The following is a 14,265-nucleotide window of genomic DNA, read 5'->3' as shown; positions in this document are numbered from 1 at the left end:
GAGACGGTCAACGGTCCGGAACCACCAGCAACGGTTGGCAGTGCAGAGCCTCCAGCGATGGTCTGCGGTCCAGAGCCTCCAGCGACAGTCTGCAGTCCAGAGCCTCCAGCGACAGTCTGCAGTCCAGAGCCTCCAGCGACAGTCTGCAGTCCAGAGCCTCCAGCGGGGGTTCCCAGTCCAGAGCCTCCTGCGAGGGTTCCCAGTCCGGAGCCTCCGGCGACGATCCATGGTACGGTTCCTCCGGCGACGATCCACAGTCCGGAGATCCCGGCGACGATTCACGGTCCGATTCCTCCGGCGACGAGCCACGGTCCGGTTCCCCCGGCGACGATCCACGGTCCGGAGCTTCTGGCGACGATCCCCGCACCAGAGCCGCCATTGAAGATGACGTATCCACGAGCAGAGTGGGTACTACGCCCCGCACCGGAGCCACCCCCGACGGTAGATCCCCACCCGGACCCTCCTCTATTGAGTCAGGTTTTGTGGTCGGAGTCCGCACCTTTGGGGGGGGGGGGGTACTGTCACGCCCTGACCATAGAGAGCTTTTTATTCTCTATGTTGGTTAGGCCAGGGTGTGACTAGGGTGGGTTATCTAGGTGATTCTATTTCTATGTTGGCCTGGTATGGTTCCCAATCAGAGGCAGCTGTTTATCGTTGTCTCTGATTGGGGATCATATTTAGGCAGCCATTTTCCCATTGTGCTTTGTGGGATCTTGTCTATGCGAGCACTATATTAGCTTCACGTTTTCGTTTTGTGCTTTATTGTTTTCTTTGAGTTTCACTTCCAAATAAAGAGGATGGAACCATACCACGCTGCATCTTGGCCCACTTATTACAACGATCGTGACAGGTCTTGATACCCCATAGGCTGCCTAAGTCATTGATACAGCTTCTTGATGTCAGCGTTCTAAGTCTAATAAATACATTTCATATAGGCCTATGTCTATCGCAAAAATAATAATTTGGTTGTGTTTATGAAGGTCTAAGGCAAATTTAGAATATGAAAGAAAATGTAGGCTATTTTAGTTTATATAGGCTAACTGTAGGCTATATGGAAAACACCACAATTCAAGTGTACTATAATCCATTAAATAAACAACATCACAAATATAATTCCTTATTAATTCATTAAGGGCAAGTCTTAAAGAACATTATGAAACTTTGAAAATTAATTTCAAAGGAACAGAATGGCATACTTTGAGTTTAAATATATTACTGTGCTTTGAGTGTTGCAAGTGCATGTGGGGAGTGCATGGAATCACAGTAATTCTGCCCAAAAGTAATATTTTGAAATAGAGCTCAGGGGGTCATTTTTATGAGTTGTTCGGCAAGTGTAGGTGATTTGGAAACTGCAGAATGTGTTTAGAAGTGTTTCATTTTAAATTTAGGCATTAACTCGGGAATGGTTAACGTAAGAGTTAAGGTTTGGGATAGGCTTAAAACAAAAATCTAAAAAACAACATTCTATCGCTGCATTCAAACTTGCAACCCTTGGAATCAGATGGTTACAATCCATGGCTGTGACAGCACCATTCTCTCAGTAGTTGGGTGAGTGAGAGAATGTATCTAGTTGAGCCGAACATGTCAGATCACACTGCCGTCTCATCCATGTCAATGATATTGCTCACCTTTATCTTATTTTGCACAATCTTTACGGTACTGACTGAAGTTCACTCTAACACAATTCATTTAGACCCGGCATTTATTTGAAACAGGCATTTATTTGCTGAAATGTGTGCCGATGCCCGGCTATGAAAAGGGACATTACATCCCCTCACATACCTGCTGCACACCTGTCAAATGAATTTTCCATACGTGACCATCCAATAAAATTGATGCAGAGACCAGTTGACCATGGTTGGTGTCCACTGATTTCAGATGTAACCTTTTAACCTCTCTGAAGGTCTCTCTGAAGGGGATCGAAAATGTCACAGATCTGGCGGATGTAAACACCATCGTCAACGTGAGTCTAGGGGCACATGTATGGGGGGTTCATTTAACAACACTATTTTAGGGTTCAGTTATCATTAAATTGTGAATTAATTAATTGTTTATGACTGATGTGAAATGAATGCAATTCAACCCTTTGCCGCCACCTGTGCTCTTATTACAGCCTTATTAGCCCTATAGGCCTACTGTACTGGCATGGATATATTGAGTGTAATGATTAAATGTATCCACTAGATGAAGCTCTTTCTCTTTTCCGATCATGACTGTAGCTGGCACCGCAGCAAACAAATGTGCATTGTGAATTAATATAATTTAAAAGGCATGGAATAGTCTGGTCTCACTGCAATGCATTGTAATAACATTTTACATACTTAGGTAGAACTTCAGGGAAAATTGAAATTCAGCAATAATGAGACACCAATGGTGGAATTTAGAAGAATATTGATCAGTGGATTAGTGGGATACAATGCATTAGGAAATCAGCACACAAGCCAACAATTGATTTTTCTCAACAATTTTAATGTGACTTTACTTTTTTTTTTATATAAAGTTAAAAAAGCCCAGCAGTGTAGAAAATAAAGCTAGAATTCTTAATTGAACCAATAACAAAGCAGTCACCCCTCCTCTGTTTTGGTATGAAGCCGATAGATGGGCCTGGAGAAATGTAACAACTGTCAAATTGATATACAGAGCTATGGATGCAAGGACTGACCATTCACAATATAATAATTATAGTTTTACCCACGTTTTAAAGCTATACAGTGTTTGTTTACATTTCCATTGTTTACAAACATTGGAGTAAAACCAGCTTTTATTTTGGGTTCTCATGGAGTGACAGTTGAACTAAGCTCATGAGGCATTTATAAGTTATATTCTTCAAGAATCAATAGGTATATATAATTGATTTATAAGTCCAAAAATAGATATAGCAACTAAGGATTCTAGCTTTAAAGGATTGGTAGGGCCATCCATCTAGTCTGTTACAATATAAGGGTTACCAGATAGGTTCGAATCCTTCCATTAAAGGGCCCATAATAGTTTAAAAGTGGCTTCCTCAAATTGCTAGTGATATTGAAAATGCAAGTTGGGTTAAAGCAATGGTGGATGTGTTTTGGGAATTTGCTTTTACTATCTCTTTCACACCAGTGTAGCTGACAAGGGGATAAAGAGAGGGGATATGAGGGTGAGGCGTTTCCCAGCTACAGTATGGTTGGTGAGGAGCCATGGATGTTGGAACTGAGAAGGGTTGATTCCTCTGACAATCTGTATGTAAACTGATATCAAGGTGTGTACTGTGTACACTGCTATGCTATTGTGTGTGTCTGTGTGTCTGTGTGTGTGGTGTGTGTGTGTGTGAGATCACTTCTTCTGCCGGCGGAAGAGATTCTTGACGCTCTCCGCCATAGGTTCGTTCATCATGCTCATTGGCTGGTTCTTCAGGGCAGCCTCCCGCATACTTTTGTAAATATACTCATTCTCTCTAAACATCCTCAACTCCATTTCTGTCTGCATACGCATAGCCTAGGGAGAGGGGGAGGGATCAGGTCGTCAAGGTGACTTTAATCTTGGAGATCGTTCCCTGTGTGTGTGCGTTTCTGTGTGAGAATGCATGTGTGTGTGTGCATGTCTCATGTCTTACCTCAAGGTCTTTGGTGATGGGATGTGTGGGTCCGTGTGTTCTCTGCAGGATGGCATAGGCCTTACAGATCATGCCGTGTCCCACCTCTATCTTCCCTGCCTGCCAGTGGGTCACTCCTGCCCTCATGGTTGCCATCCCCAGGTGGGCGTTGCATGGATGGTATAGCTTGCTGTCAAAATGTGATACAGTGATACATTTAATTACACCATTTTTTCTTCTAAACTCTGTTAAGAGGTTTCTTATGGTCAATTGTACTTACTTGTATCCGTCCACCATTTTGCGTGCATAGTCAGCGGCCTCGTCAATAAACTGCAGGTAGGCTGACACTTCGCTGGCTGTGCTCCACATCCTTAGCTGGTAGATGTGTGTATCAGCCAACACTGGCTCCTGTTTCTCCATACACTCCCTGCATATCTTAATAACCTGGGAGGAGAGAGGAGGAGAGCGGGAGGGTTGATTTAGGCTTGGAATCCTGTGTGTGTGTGTGTGTGTGTGTGTGTGTGTGTGTGTGTGTGTGTGTGTGTGTGTGTGTGTGTGTGTGTGTGTGTGTGTGTGTGTGTGTGTGTGTGTGTGTGCGTGCGTGCGTGCGTGCGTGCGTGCGTGCGTGCGTGCGTGCGTGCGTGCGTGCGTGCGTGCGTGCGTGCGTGCGTGCGTGCGTGCGTGCGTGCGTGCGTGCGTGCGTGCGTGCGTGCGTGCGTGCGTGCGTGCGTGCGTGCGTGCGTGCGTGCGTGCGTGCGTGCGTTTATGTTGTACCTCATGGTAGTTCCCCTCCAAGCGAGCCTTATCCATCTTCTGCAGCATCTGCAGACTGTACTCTGTTACCTCCTTCACCTGCTCCTCTGGTACCTACAGGACATGAGAGGACAGGAGAAGACATGAGAGGACAGGAGATGACAGGAGAGAAAAGGACAAGAGAGGACAGGAGAAAACAGGAGAGGACAGGAGAGGAGAGAAGAGGAGAGAAGAGGACAGGCGAGTACAGGAGAGGACAGTAGAGGAGAAAATAGGACAGGAGATGAGAGGAGAGAAAAGGCCAGGAGAGTACAGGAGAGAAGAGGACAGGAGAGGAGAGAAGAGGACAGGAGAGGAGAGAAGAGGACAGGCGGGGACAGGAGAGGACAGAAGAGGAGAGAAAAGGACAGGAGGAGAGAAGAGGACAGGAGAGGAGAGGAGGACAGGAGATGAGAGGAGAGAAGAGGACAGGAGAGGACAGGAGAGGAGAGAAGAGGACAGGAGAGGACAGGAGAGGTCAGGAGAGGAGAGAAGAGAAGCGGACAGGAGAGAAGAGGAGGACAGGAGAGGAGAGAAGAGAAGAGAACAGGAGAGGACAGGAGAGGAGAGTAGACGACAGGAGAGGTCAGGAGAGGTCAGGAGACGAGAGAATAGGATAGGGGAGGAGAGAAGAGGACAGGAGATGAGAGAATAGGACATGAGAGGAGAAAAAAGGACAGTAGATGAGAGGAGAGAACAGGAGTGGAGAGGACAGGAGAGGTCAGGAGAGGAGAGAAGAGAACATGAGAGGGGAGAAGAGGACAAAAGAGGAGAGAAGAGGACAAAAGAGGAGAGAAGAGGACAGTAGAGGACAGTAGAGGACAGTAGAGGACAGGGGAGGAGAGAAAAGGAGAGGAGAGGAGAGGAGGACAGGAGATGAGAGGAGAGAAGAGGATAGGACAGTAGAGGTCAGGAGAGGTCAGGAGAGGAGAGAATAGGACAGGAGAGGAGAGAAGAGGACAGAAGATGAGAATAGGACAGGAGAGGACAGTAGAGGAGAAAAAAGGACAGGAGATGAGAGGAGAGAAGAGGACAGGAGTGGAGAGAAGAGGACAGGGGAAGAGAGAAGAGGACAGGAGAGGACAGTAGTGGACAGGTGAGGAGAGAATAGGACAGGAGAGGAGAGAATAGGACAGGGGAGGAGAGAAGAGGACAGGAGAGGACAGTAGAGGACAGGGGAGGAGAGAATAGGACAGGAGAGGAGAGAAGAGGACAGGAGATGAGAGAATAGGACATGAGAGGAGAGAAGAGGACAGGAGATGAGAGAATAGGACAGGATAGGACAGTAGAGGTCAGGAGAGGAGCCCTGGTTTAGAGAAAAATATTCTTCTTCTGCTCTGCTCCCACCTCCCCCAGACAACACACACACACACACACACACACACACACACACACACACACACACACACACACACACACACACACACACACACACACACACACACACACACACACACACACACACACACACACACACACACACACACTCATTGGAAGGAGCACAGTCAGCCGCAGTGCAGTGTTCCTGGAGCTTGTCTAAGTGCCTTGCTCAAATCAAATCACATTTTATTGGCCGCATACACATATTTACTAGATGAAATTGTGGATGTAGCGAAATGCTTGTGTTTTTAGCTCCAACAGTGCAGTAATATCTAGCCATACGCAGCAATCCACACAAATGTAAAAAGTTAAATAATGGAATTAAGAATGTCCAATGACTACGGAGTATAAATATACAGTACCAGTCAAAAGGTTGGACACACCTGCTCATTCATGGGTTTTTCTTTATTTTTACTGTTTTCTACATTGAAGAATAATAGAGAAGACATCAAAACTATGAAATAACACATATGGAATAATGTAGTAACCAAAAAAGTGTTAAACAAATCTAAACATATTTTAAATGTGACATTCTTGACAGTAGCCACCCTTTGCCTTGATGACAGCTTTGCGTTCTCTTGGCATTCTCTCAACCAGCTTCATGAGGTAGTCACCTGGAATGCATTTCAATTAACAGGTGTGCCTTGTTAAAAGTTAATTTGTGGAATTTCTTTCATTCTTAAAACTTCTTCAGGATCAGTGGGCCCCCGGTGGGACGGTTGAGCTAACATAGGCTAATGCGATTAGCATGAGGTTGTAAGTAACAAGAACATTTCCCAGGACATAGACATGTCTGATATTGGCAGAAAACTTAAATTCTTGTTAATCTAACTGCACTGTCAAATTTACAGTAGCTATTACAGTGAAAGAATACCAAGCTATTGTTTGAGGAGAGTGCACAGTTTTGAACATGAAAAGTTATTAATAGACGAATTAGGCACATTTGGGTGGTCTAGATACAACATTTTAAACAGAAATGAAATGGTTCATTGGATCAGTCTAACACGTTGCAAATACACTGCCTCCATCTACTGGCCAAAATATATATTGCATCTGGGCTGGAATAATACATTATGGGTTTTCACTTGAATTTCAAAGATGATGGTACAAAAAAAATACTATAAAACGTTTTTTTCTTTGTATTATCTTTTACCAGATCTAATGTGTTATATTTTCCTACATTCCTTTCACATTTACACAAACGTCAAAACGTTTCCTTTCAAATGGTACCAAGAAAATGCATATCCTTGCTTCAGGGCCTGAGCTACAGGCAGTTAGATTTGGGTATGTCATTTTAGGTGAAAATTGAAAAAAGGGACAGAGTCTTAAGAGTTTGAGCCATTAAGTTGTGTTGTAACAAGGTAGGGGTGGTATACAGAAGATAGCCTTATTTGGTAAAAGACCAAGTCCATATTATGGCAAGAACAGCTCAAATAAGCAAAGAGAAAAAACAGTCCATCATTACTTTAAGACATGAAGGTCAGTCAATCCGTAAAATTTCAAGAACTTTGAAAGTTTCTTCAAGTGCGGTAGCAAAAACATTAAGCGCTATGATGAAACTGGCTCTCATGAGGACCACCACATAAAAGGAAGACCCAGAATGACCTCTGCTGCAGAGGATAAGTTCATTAGAGTTAACTGCACCTCAGATTGCAGCCCAAATAAAGTTCAAGTAACAGACACATCTCAACATCAACTGTTCAGAGAAGACTACATGAATCAAGCCTTCATGGTTTGATTGCTGCAAAGAAACCCCCACTAAAGGACACCAATAATAAGAAGAGACTTGCTAGGGCCAAGAAACACGAGCAATGGACACTAGACCGGTGGAAATCTGTCCTTTGGTGTCATGAGTCCAAATTTGAGATTTTTGATTGCAACCGCCTTGTCTTTGTGAAATGCAGAGTAGGTGAACGGATGATCTCTGCATGTGTGGTTCCCACCGTGAAGCACGGAGGAGGACGTGTGATGTGTGGGGGTGCATTGCTGGTGACGCTTTCAGTGATTTATTTAGAATTCAAGGCACACTTAACCAGCATGGCTACCACAGCATTCTGCAGCGATGTGCCATCCCATCTGGTTTGCGCTTAGTGGGACTATCATTTGTTTTTCAACAGAACAATGACCCAACACACCTCCAGGCTGTGTAAGGGCTATTTGACCAAGGAGAGTGATGGATTGCTGCATCAGATAACCTGGCTTCCACAATCACCTGACCTCAACCCAATTGAGATGGCTTGGGATGAGTTGGACTACAGAGTTATGGAAAAGCAGCCACACGTGCTCAGCATATGGAAAAGCATTCCTCATGAAGCTGGTTGAGAGAATGCTATAAGTGTTTAAAGCTGTCATCAAGGCAAAGGGTGGCTACTTTGAAGAATCTCAAATATAAAATATATTTTGATTTGTTTTATACTTTTTTGGTTGGTACATAATTCCATATGTGTTAGTTCATAGTGTTGATGTCTTCGCTATTACTCTATAATGTTGAAAATAGTAAAATAAAGAAAAAACCTCGAATGAGTAGGTGTTTGCAAGCTTTTGACTTGTTCTATATATATATATATACACACAAATGGACCACAGAGTGAAGGAAAAGCAGCCAACAGGTGCTCAGCACATGGAAAAGCATTCCTCATGAAGCTGATTGAGAGAATGCCAAGAGTGTGCAAAGCTGTCATCAAGGCAAAGGGTGGCTACTTTCAGGAATCTGAAATATAAAATATATTTTGAATTGTTTAACACTTTTTTGGTTACTACATAATTCCATATGTGTTATTTCATAGTTTTGATGTCTTCACTACTACTCTACAATGTAGAAAATAGTAAAAATAAAGAAAAACCCTTGAATGAGTAGGTGTTCTAAAACTTTTGACTGGTAGTGTATGTATGCTGGAATACATGTGGGGGTAGTATATAATGTATCACTAGACATGTCTCACATGTCAGTCTGGTCTTGTCAAAATTACACTCTGATTGACACCGATGACAACACGTTATTATCACGTGACAATATATTGTGCCTTGTTACCAATGTCACCGTTGCAGATGCTCAATAATGTTCTCAATAATGTTCTCTGTTTTCATAATGATGCCATATGTGAACATACTGACTGACAAAAGCCCTAGGAACAGAATTCTAATTCTATAGTCCCAGTACTCTAATGTTAGGGTATTGCTTTCATGATCGTAGTCGTCGAGGGCAGCTGTCTTGGCTGGCTTTTGTCCTGAGTCTGACCTCTCAAGCAGTGACTCATCTAGATGTAGGAAAGAATGTGAGTGGACCTATTAGCAACTTTAAAGTGGTTTGATATTATGTTACAGCTAGCAGTGATTTAGCCTACAGCAAGTCAACACATTCCCACAAGGCCTAGTACAGGATATGATGTTCATAAATCGAAAGCAACACAAGGTTCAGTTCTTTTCACTTTAAACAATAATCAGTCCTAGGACCCATCATTTGATCCTATCATAATAAGTAATGCACTGAACCCAGTGGGATATTTGCTGGTCAAATTTAAATCACATACATGGGTGGATTTCACATTCACATGCCCCTACCTTGACCCCGTCCACCTCCTTGCCTCCCATCTTGAGGTCGTCTTTAATGTGACCTTTACAGTGTTCACAGGTACAGTCAAAGAAGTAATGCATTTTCAGCTGTCTCTGTCTGTCCTCAGTCACGTTCAGGAAATCCACGTAGGACACTGTCACCTCCTCACCCGGCTCGATCTTGCCCAGGGCACGCAGCTCAATCCTGGGGTGAGGAGAGGGGCAGTGAGTGGGTTATGTGGGGTGCGCCGGAGGCAAAGGACAGGGTGCATCTCAATAGTCTAAAATGGAATTCTGAGATTAACCTGTAGCTACAGTTGTAGATCACGGACATGTGACAATGCACAGATCACCTGAGGGGTCTTAGGCAACATTTGGTAAAATTTTTATACAGATCTTTTCATCAATATTTCCAAATACCAGCATAGAATTTGCTACTATCTACTATCACTCACATGGCACTCTGTTCAAGACAGACAAGGAGACAGGGGGAGATAGACAGAGAGACAGAGAGAAAGGGAGACAGACGGAGACAGAGCGAAGGAGAGACAGAGAGAAAGGGAGACAGAGGCAGATAGAGGGTGACAGAGGCAGATAGAGGGTGACAGAGGGAGACAGAGGGTGACAGAGGCAGACAGAGATAGACAGACAGCGGGAGACAGCGGGAGACGGAGGGAAACCCAAACACAATGTTCAGAGACGAGCCAACAGCACAAATGGTGAAGGAAGACATGATGACAGGTGGACATTCCTTATGTTTGCTGAGCTAGCAAACAGGTGGTGCTAGTGACTTGCAGGACTGGAGTGGTGGAAAGGGGGAGGGCAGAGCCATATATATCTAAAGATATGGATCTGGGAGAGGTAGGTGGAGTTGTAACAGAATTAGTAAGTTAGCAAGTGTAGCAAATGAGGATTTGTGAATTTCACTCCTCATTTACAATGGTGCCCTGACCCCAATCTGCAATTGCTCTAAGATCAATGCTGGGGTCGCTGCGGAGTGAGTTTAGGAGGTGAATGTAGCTTTTGGGGATCTGTGAAAATCCTCCACCTGAAGTGTCTCCACTTGTGCTGCGTCACGACTGGGTAAGACACTTCAGGAAGGTGGTCATGTGTTTTTGCGAGGCAGAGGTCCTGGGTTCGAGCCTCAGTATGGGTCGAATCAGGAGGAAGCAGTGTGATGTCCTTTACACAAGCAACCATTTTTGATATGGTGAAGCAACTCAATTTTAAACTTGAAGTCAGGTCTATGAAGAACCCTGTTTCAAGTTTATCTCTGATAGTGATGCATCATAGGAGGGATGGTGATTCATGATGGTGAGATTTTAATTGATGATATTTAGGAAGTTGTTGGGGTTATACTATTGTACCAGAAAGACCCACCTCATCTGAGAGTGATACACAGTATTCACAGCCGACTGACTGAAAGACAAAGCAAGAAGCAGTTTACACCAAACACACACACACACACACACACACACACACACACACACACACACACACACACACACACACACACACACACACACACACACACACACACACACACACACACACACACACACACACACACACACACACACACACACACACACACACACACACACACACACACACGCTCATGGTGTCCCTATTGTTATTGAATTACAGTACATACTTGCCATGGTTGAGGATGACAGTGCAGTTAGGCCAGCAGTCATGGTTGACCAGACACAGGTTAGGGAACAGACCCACTCCCACGGCATTTAGACCTCTCTGGTCACTCACTGTGAAGCCATTACAGTTGATCTACAGAGGGATGGAGAGGAACAGATGGACAGATGAAAAAAGGAAAGTGATAGAATAAGAAGAAACAGGAAGAGAAACAGGAAGAAATGGAGAGAAGAAAGAGAAGAGGGAAGAACCTACCACTCCAAAGATGTGCGAGATGTCGTCTACACGGTGTTGCTTGCTGTTGCGTGGCCAGTAGTCCAAGAAGTTGTGGATGTCCACCTTCAGCTCCTTCAGATCATCCTCAGGCATGTCACTGATGTGGTTCTCCAGATCGTCCAATGAGGTCATCTGCATGTCTGACATGACACTGCCCTCTTTATCGAGGCGCCACATGATGCGGGCGGCCAAACTGACAGGGACACGGAGCATGAGTTGTTAGGTCAAACCTTAATGCTCATCCATAACATGATAATGACTCAATTGACAGTAAACTATTCAACATTGCACACTTTCTATCCCCCTGCATCCCCCATCTCTCGCTCCCCATGCACCCCCCTAAGTCTTTGGCTCCTCTCTCTCTCTCTCTCTGCTTATCTCCCAGACGCCCTCCTCATCCCTCTATTCCCCCTCACCTCACCTCACCCACAAGTGCCACCCACACACACAATCCCTCCTCACCGGATGTTCTCATTGGGTGCCTTGCCGAAGTTGTCCCCGATGGCCCCGAAAGCCTTGATGGCTCCACACTCCAGCTTGTGTTCCTTCCAGCCAGCGCTCTGGCATGTCTTGTCACAGTACTGGGCGAACTTACACTGGCCACAGCGCTGCAGCTTGTCCTGTCTGCGGAAACAGCTGTGGCAGATCTTGTCTGCAAGACTGGAGAGAGAGAGAGAGGAGAGAGAGGAGAGAGAGGAGAGAGAGGGAGCGAGAGAGAGGGAGCGAGAGAGAGAGAAAAGAGAGAGAGAGAAAAGAGAGAGAGAGAAAAGAGAGAGAGAGACAGACAATAGAAAGTGAGGGGAGTATGAAGGATGTGAATGGAAGAGAGGGATATATAGAGTTATAGAGTTCCTATAGGCCTACTGCAGGCTACATGAGGTTTAACCAACTCAGTGGCCTTGTGGTTCTATACAGGGGGTGTACTTGTACAACAGAGAAGGCTGTTGAGAGGAGCTATATTAGGAAACGCTCATTGTAATGGTTGGAATGGAATAAATGGAACGATATCAAACACATCAAACATATGGAAACCACGTTTGACGACTCCGTTCCATTAACTCCATTTCAGCCAATACAATGAGCCCGTCCTCCTATTGCTCCTCCCACTAGCCTCTTCTGTTGTACACACTACAGAAATAGGAGATTTGGGCCTTCTGGCTCCAGCAAAGTGTACTTGTCCAATGCTTACTTACTTACATGAGATTGAGGCTAGTTCCATGATCCACAGCAGGGGAAGAAGGATGGGAAAGTACATCACCACATGACTTCATGTGATGACTTTGACCCCATGTCTCTGTCCCCTGCTGAGGTCATAGCACTCTGATCTTGTTGTTCACAAACTGATTTGTACCTATAATATCTTGTGAAGTTTGTTGTGTCTCTCCAGATAAAAACAAAATGCTCCACCACAATAATAATATATTTTGCTTCTTGAGACCTAACCTGTCCCGGCCTGTCCCACTGCCCTGAGAACATGTGGTGTGACAACAGGCCAATTCATATGGCTGTCATCTAACTGTCATGTCCAATCATGTGCAGATGACAGAGAGAACTACAGCATAGTACAGTATAGAACAATACAGTACAGTAATATGGTAAAGTGCTGTATCTTCAACTAAACGATGGCAGGCTTTAGCCTATGTGTCAGCATGCATGGGACCTGTGTGTGACCTGTCCTCATCACCATTTTACACTATGTAAATGTTTTGAACTAATTATATGTGGCTGTGAATAACACATGTTAATGGTTGCAGCCCAATTCTGATCTTTTGCCCAATAATTGGCAAAAGATTTGATCAGATTGGCCAAAATATCAATAAGTCGCAAAGTTTCAGAATTGGGCTGCCTGTGTAAACGCAGCCATTAAGACATATAACACGGGATCGGTATATTGGGCTCATGTGTGGTCGCCCATGCATTAGGAGTTAGTCATGTCTCATGTGCCAAGCCAAACCCCATCCATACTGCAGCATCTTCTTACCTGTCAAACACAACTGCAGCAAAAGGGGGTTCTGAGAAAAGAACGTCTCCGGAAAGCAGCTCCTTAGTGGCTCTAAGGCCCCTCCCCTTTCCGGGTGAGTCAAACACCTCAATGTTGTCCATGTCAGGTGTGGTGGTCCGGTCCGAGAGACAGAGAAACAGTCCGTTAGGTTCAGGAGACAGAGAGAGAGAGACTGGAAGCGAGTACTGTATGGGTGTCCTCTACAAAGTATATCTTCCACGTTCTTCAACAACTGCACATTCCACACCCCAATCTACTAAAATAGAATTCCACCACTTGAGCTGAACTAAGTCAGATAGAGAAGGGGGTTGGTGTGGGTTTGAAGGGTGCCACTAAATTAGTCTTGAAGGAACCCTAGACCAAAATCACTACAATCACATTCTAATGTCCTTAAAGCTCATCTACCATTTTTGAGAAAGTTACCGTTACTATAAAGGTTTTATTGTTATTTTCCTTTGATCTGTTTAATCCCCCCCCCCCCCCCCCCCCACCCCCACACACACACATTGTCCTGAGTTGGTATCTCCTGGGTCCTGGGGAGTATTTTGGTCTCTCAGTTGGACCTGTCTGTCAGGAGTCAGTTGTGGTGACGTTGGACAGCTGCTGGAAACTAGTCAGACCCAGCACCACACTATCTCCTTTCCTCCACCACGTTCTGGTACTTTCTCTCTCTATCTCTTTCTGTCTCTTTCTATCTCTATCTATGACTAGGTGGGGTGTCAAGTATGATATCATAAGGCCAGGCGAATATCATTAACCCCTGTATAAGATCTTTAGGGCGACCATGTCCAAGAATATGAGATTGACAGTGTTACTTTAAACAAATTAAATAAGATATCTTCATAAACTTGACAGAAGTCAAAGTCTATTTAAAAAAAGTCTTACTTTAGTCCTACTCTAGTCTCCTTCTCAGCTCATTTATCACCTGATTTATCACCTGATTAACAAAAGGCACATTTCAATAGGTGGTCCAGGTATCCTCATGACATGGCACAGGTTTTGTTCCTCATGCAAGGGGGAAGGCCGATGACACCAGAAATCCCCA

General features: G+C 44.6%; 1 protein-coding gene across 2 annotated transcripts; it reads right to left on the bottom strand.

The window, feature by feature from the left end:
• Nucleotides 1-2,448: 2,448 nt before the first annotated feature.
• LOC139545069 (histone-lysine N-methyltransferase SMYD1-like) lies at nucleotides 2,449-13,454 on the bottom strand. Of its 2 annotated transcripts, XM_071352449.1 has the most exons (10): nucleotides 13,200-13,454; nucleotides 11,681-11,878; nucleotides 11,198-11,411; nucleotides 10,947-11,077; nucleotides 10,673-10,711; nucleotides 9,302-9,497; nucleotides 4,343-4,435; nucleotides 3,849-4,012; nucleotides 3,590-3,758; nucleotides 2,449-3,471 (listed from the first exon to the last, which is right to left on the bottom strand). In XM_071352449.1, the coding sequence occupies exons 1-10, from the start codon at nucleotides 13,319-13,321 to the stop codon at nucleotides 3,310-3,312; spliced, it is 1,488 nt and encodes a 495-aa protein (XP_071208550.1). In that variant the 5' UTR covers nucleotides 13,322-13,454; the 3' UTR covers nucleotides 2,449-3,309. The 2 variants fall into 2 exon arrangements, with proteins under 2 accessions (XP_071208550.1, XP_071208551.1); XM_071352450.1 differs by lacking the exon at nucleotides 10,673-10,711 and having other exon boundaries at nucleotides 13,200-13,443.
• Between the last annotated feature and the right edge of the window lie 811 nt (nucleotides 13,455-14,265).

This window comes from Salvelinus alpinus, chromosome 19, assembly GCF_045679555.1.
Source record: "Salvelinus alpinus chromosome 19, SLU_Salpinus.1, whole genome shotgun sequence".
NCBI lineage: Eukaryota > Metazoa > Chordata > Actinopteri > Salmoniformes > Salmonidae > Salvelinus > Salvelinus alpinus.
Note: the sequence above shows the minus strand (reverse complement) of the source record. Positions and strands in the feature narration are given on the sequence as shown.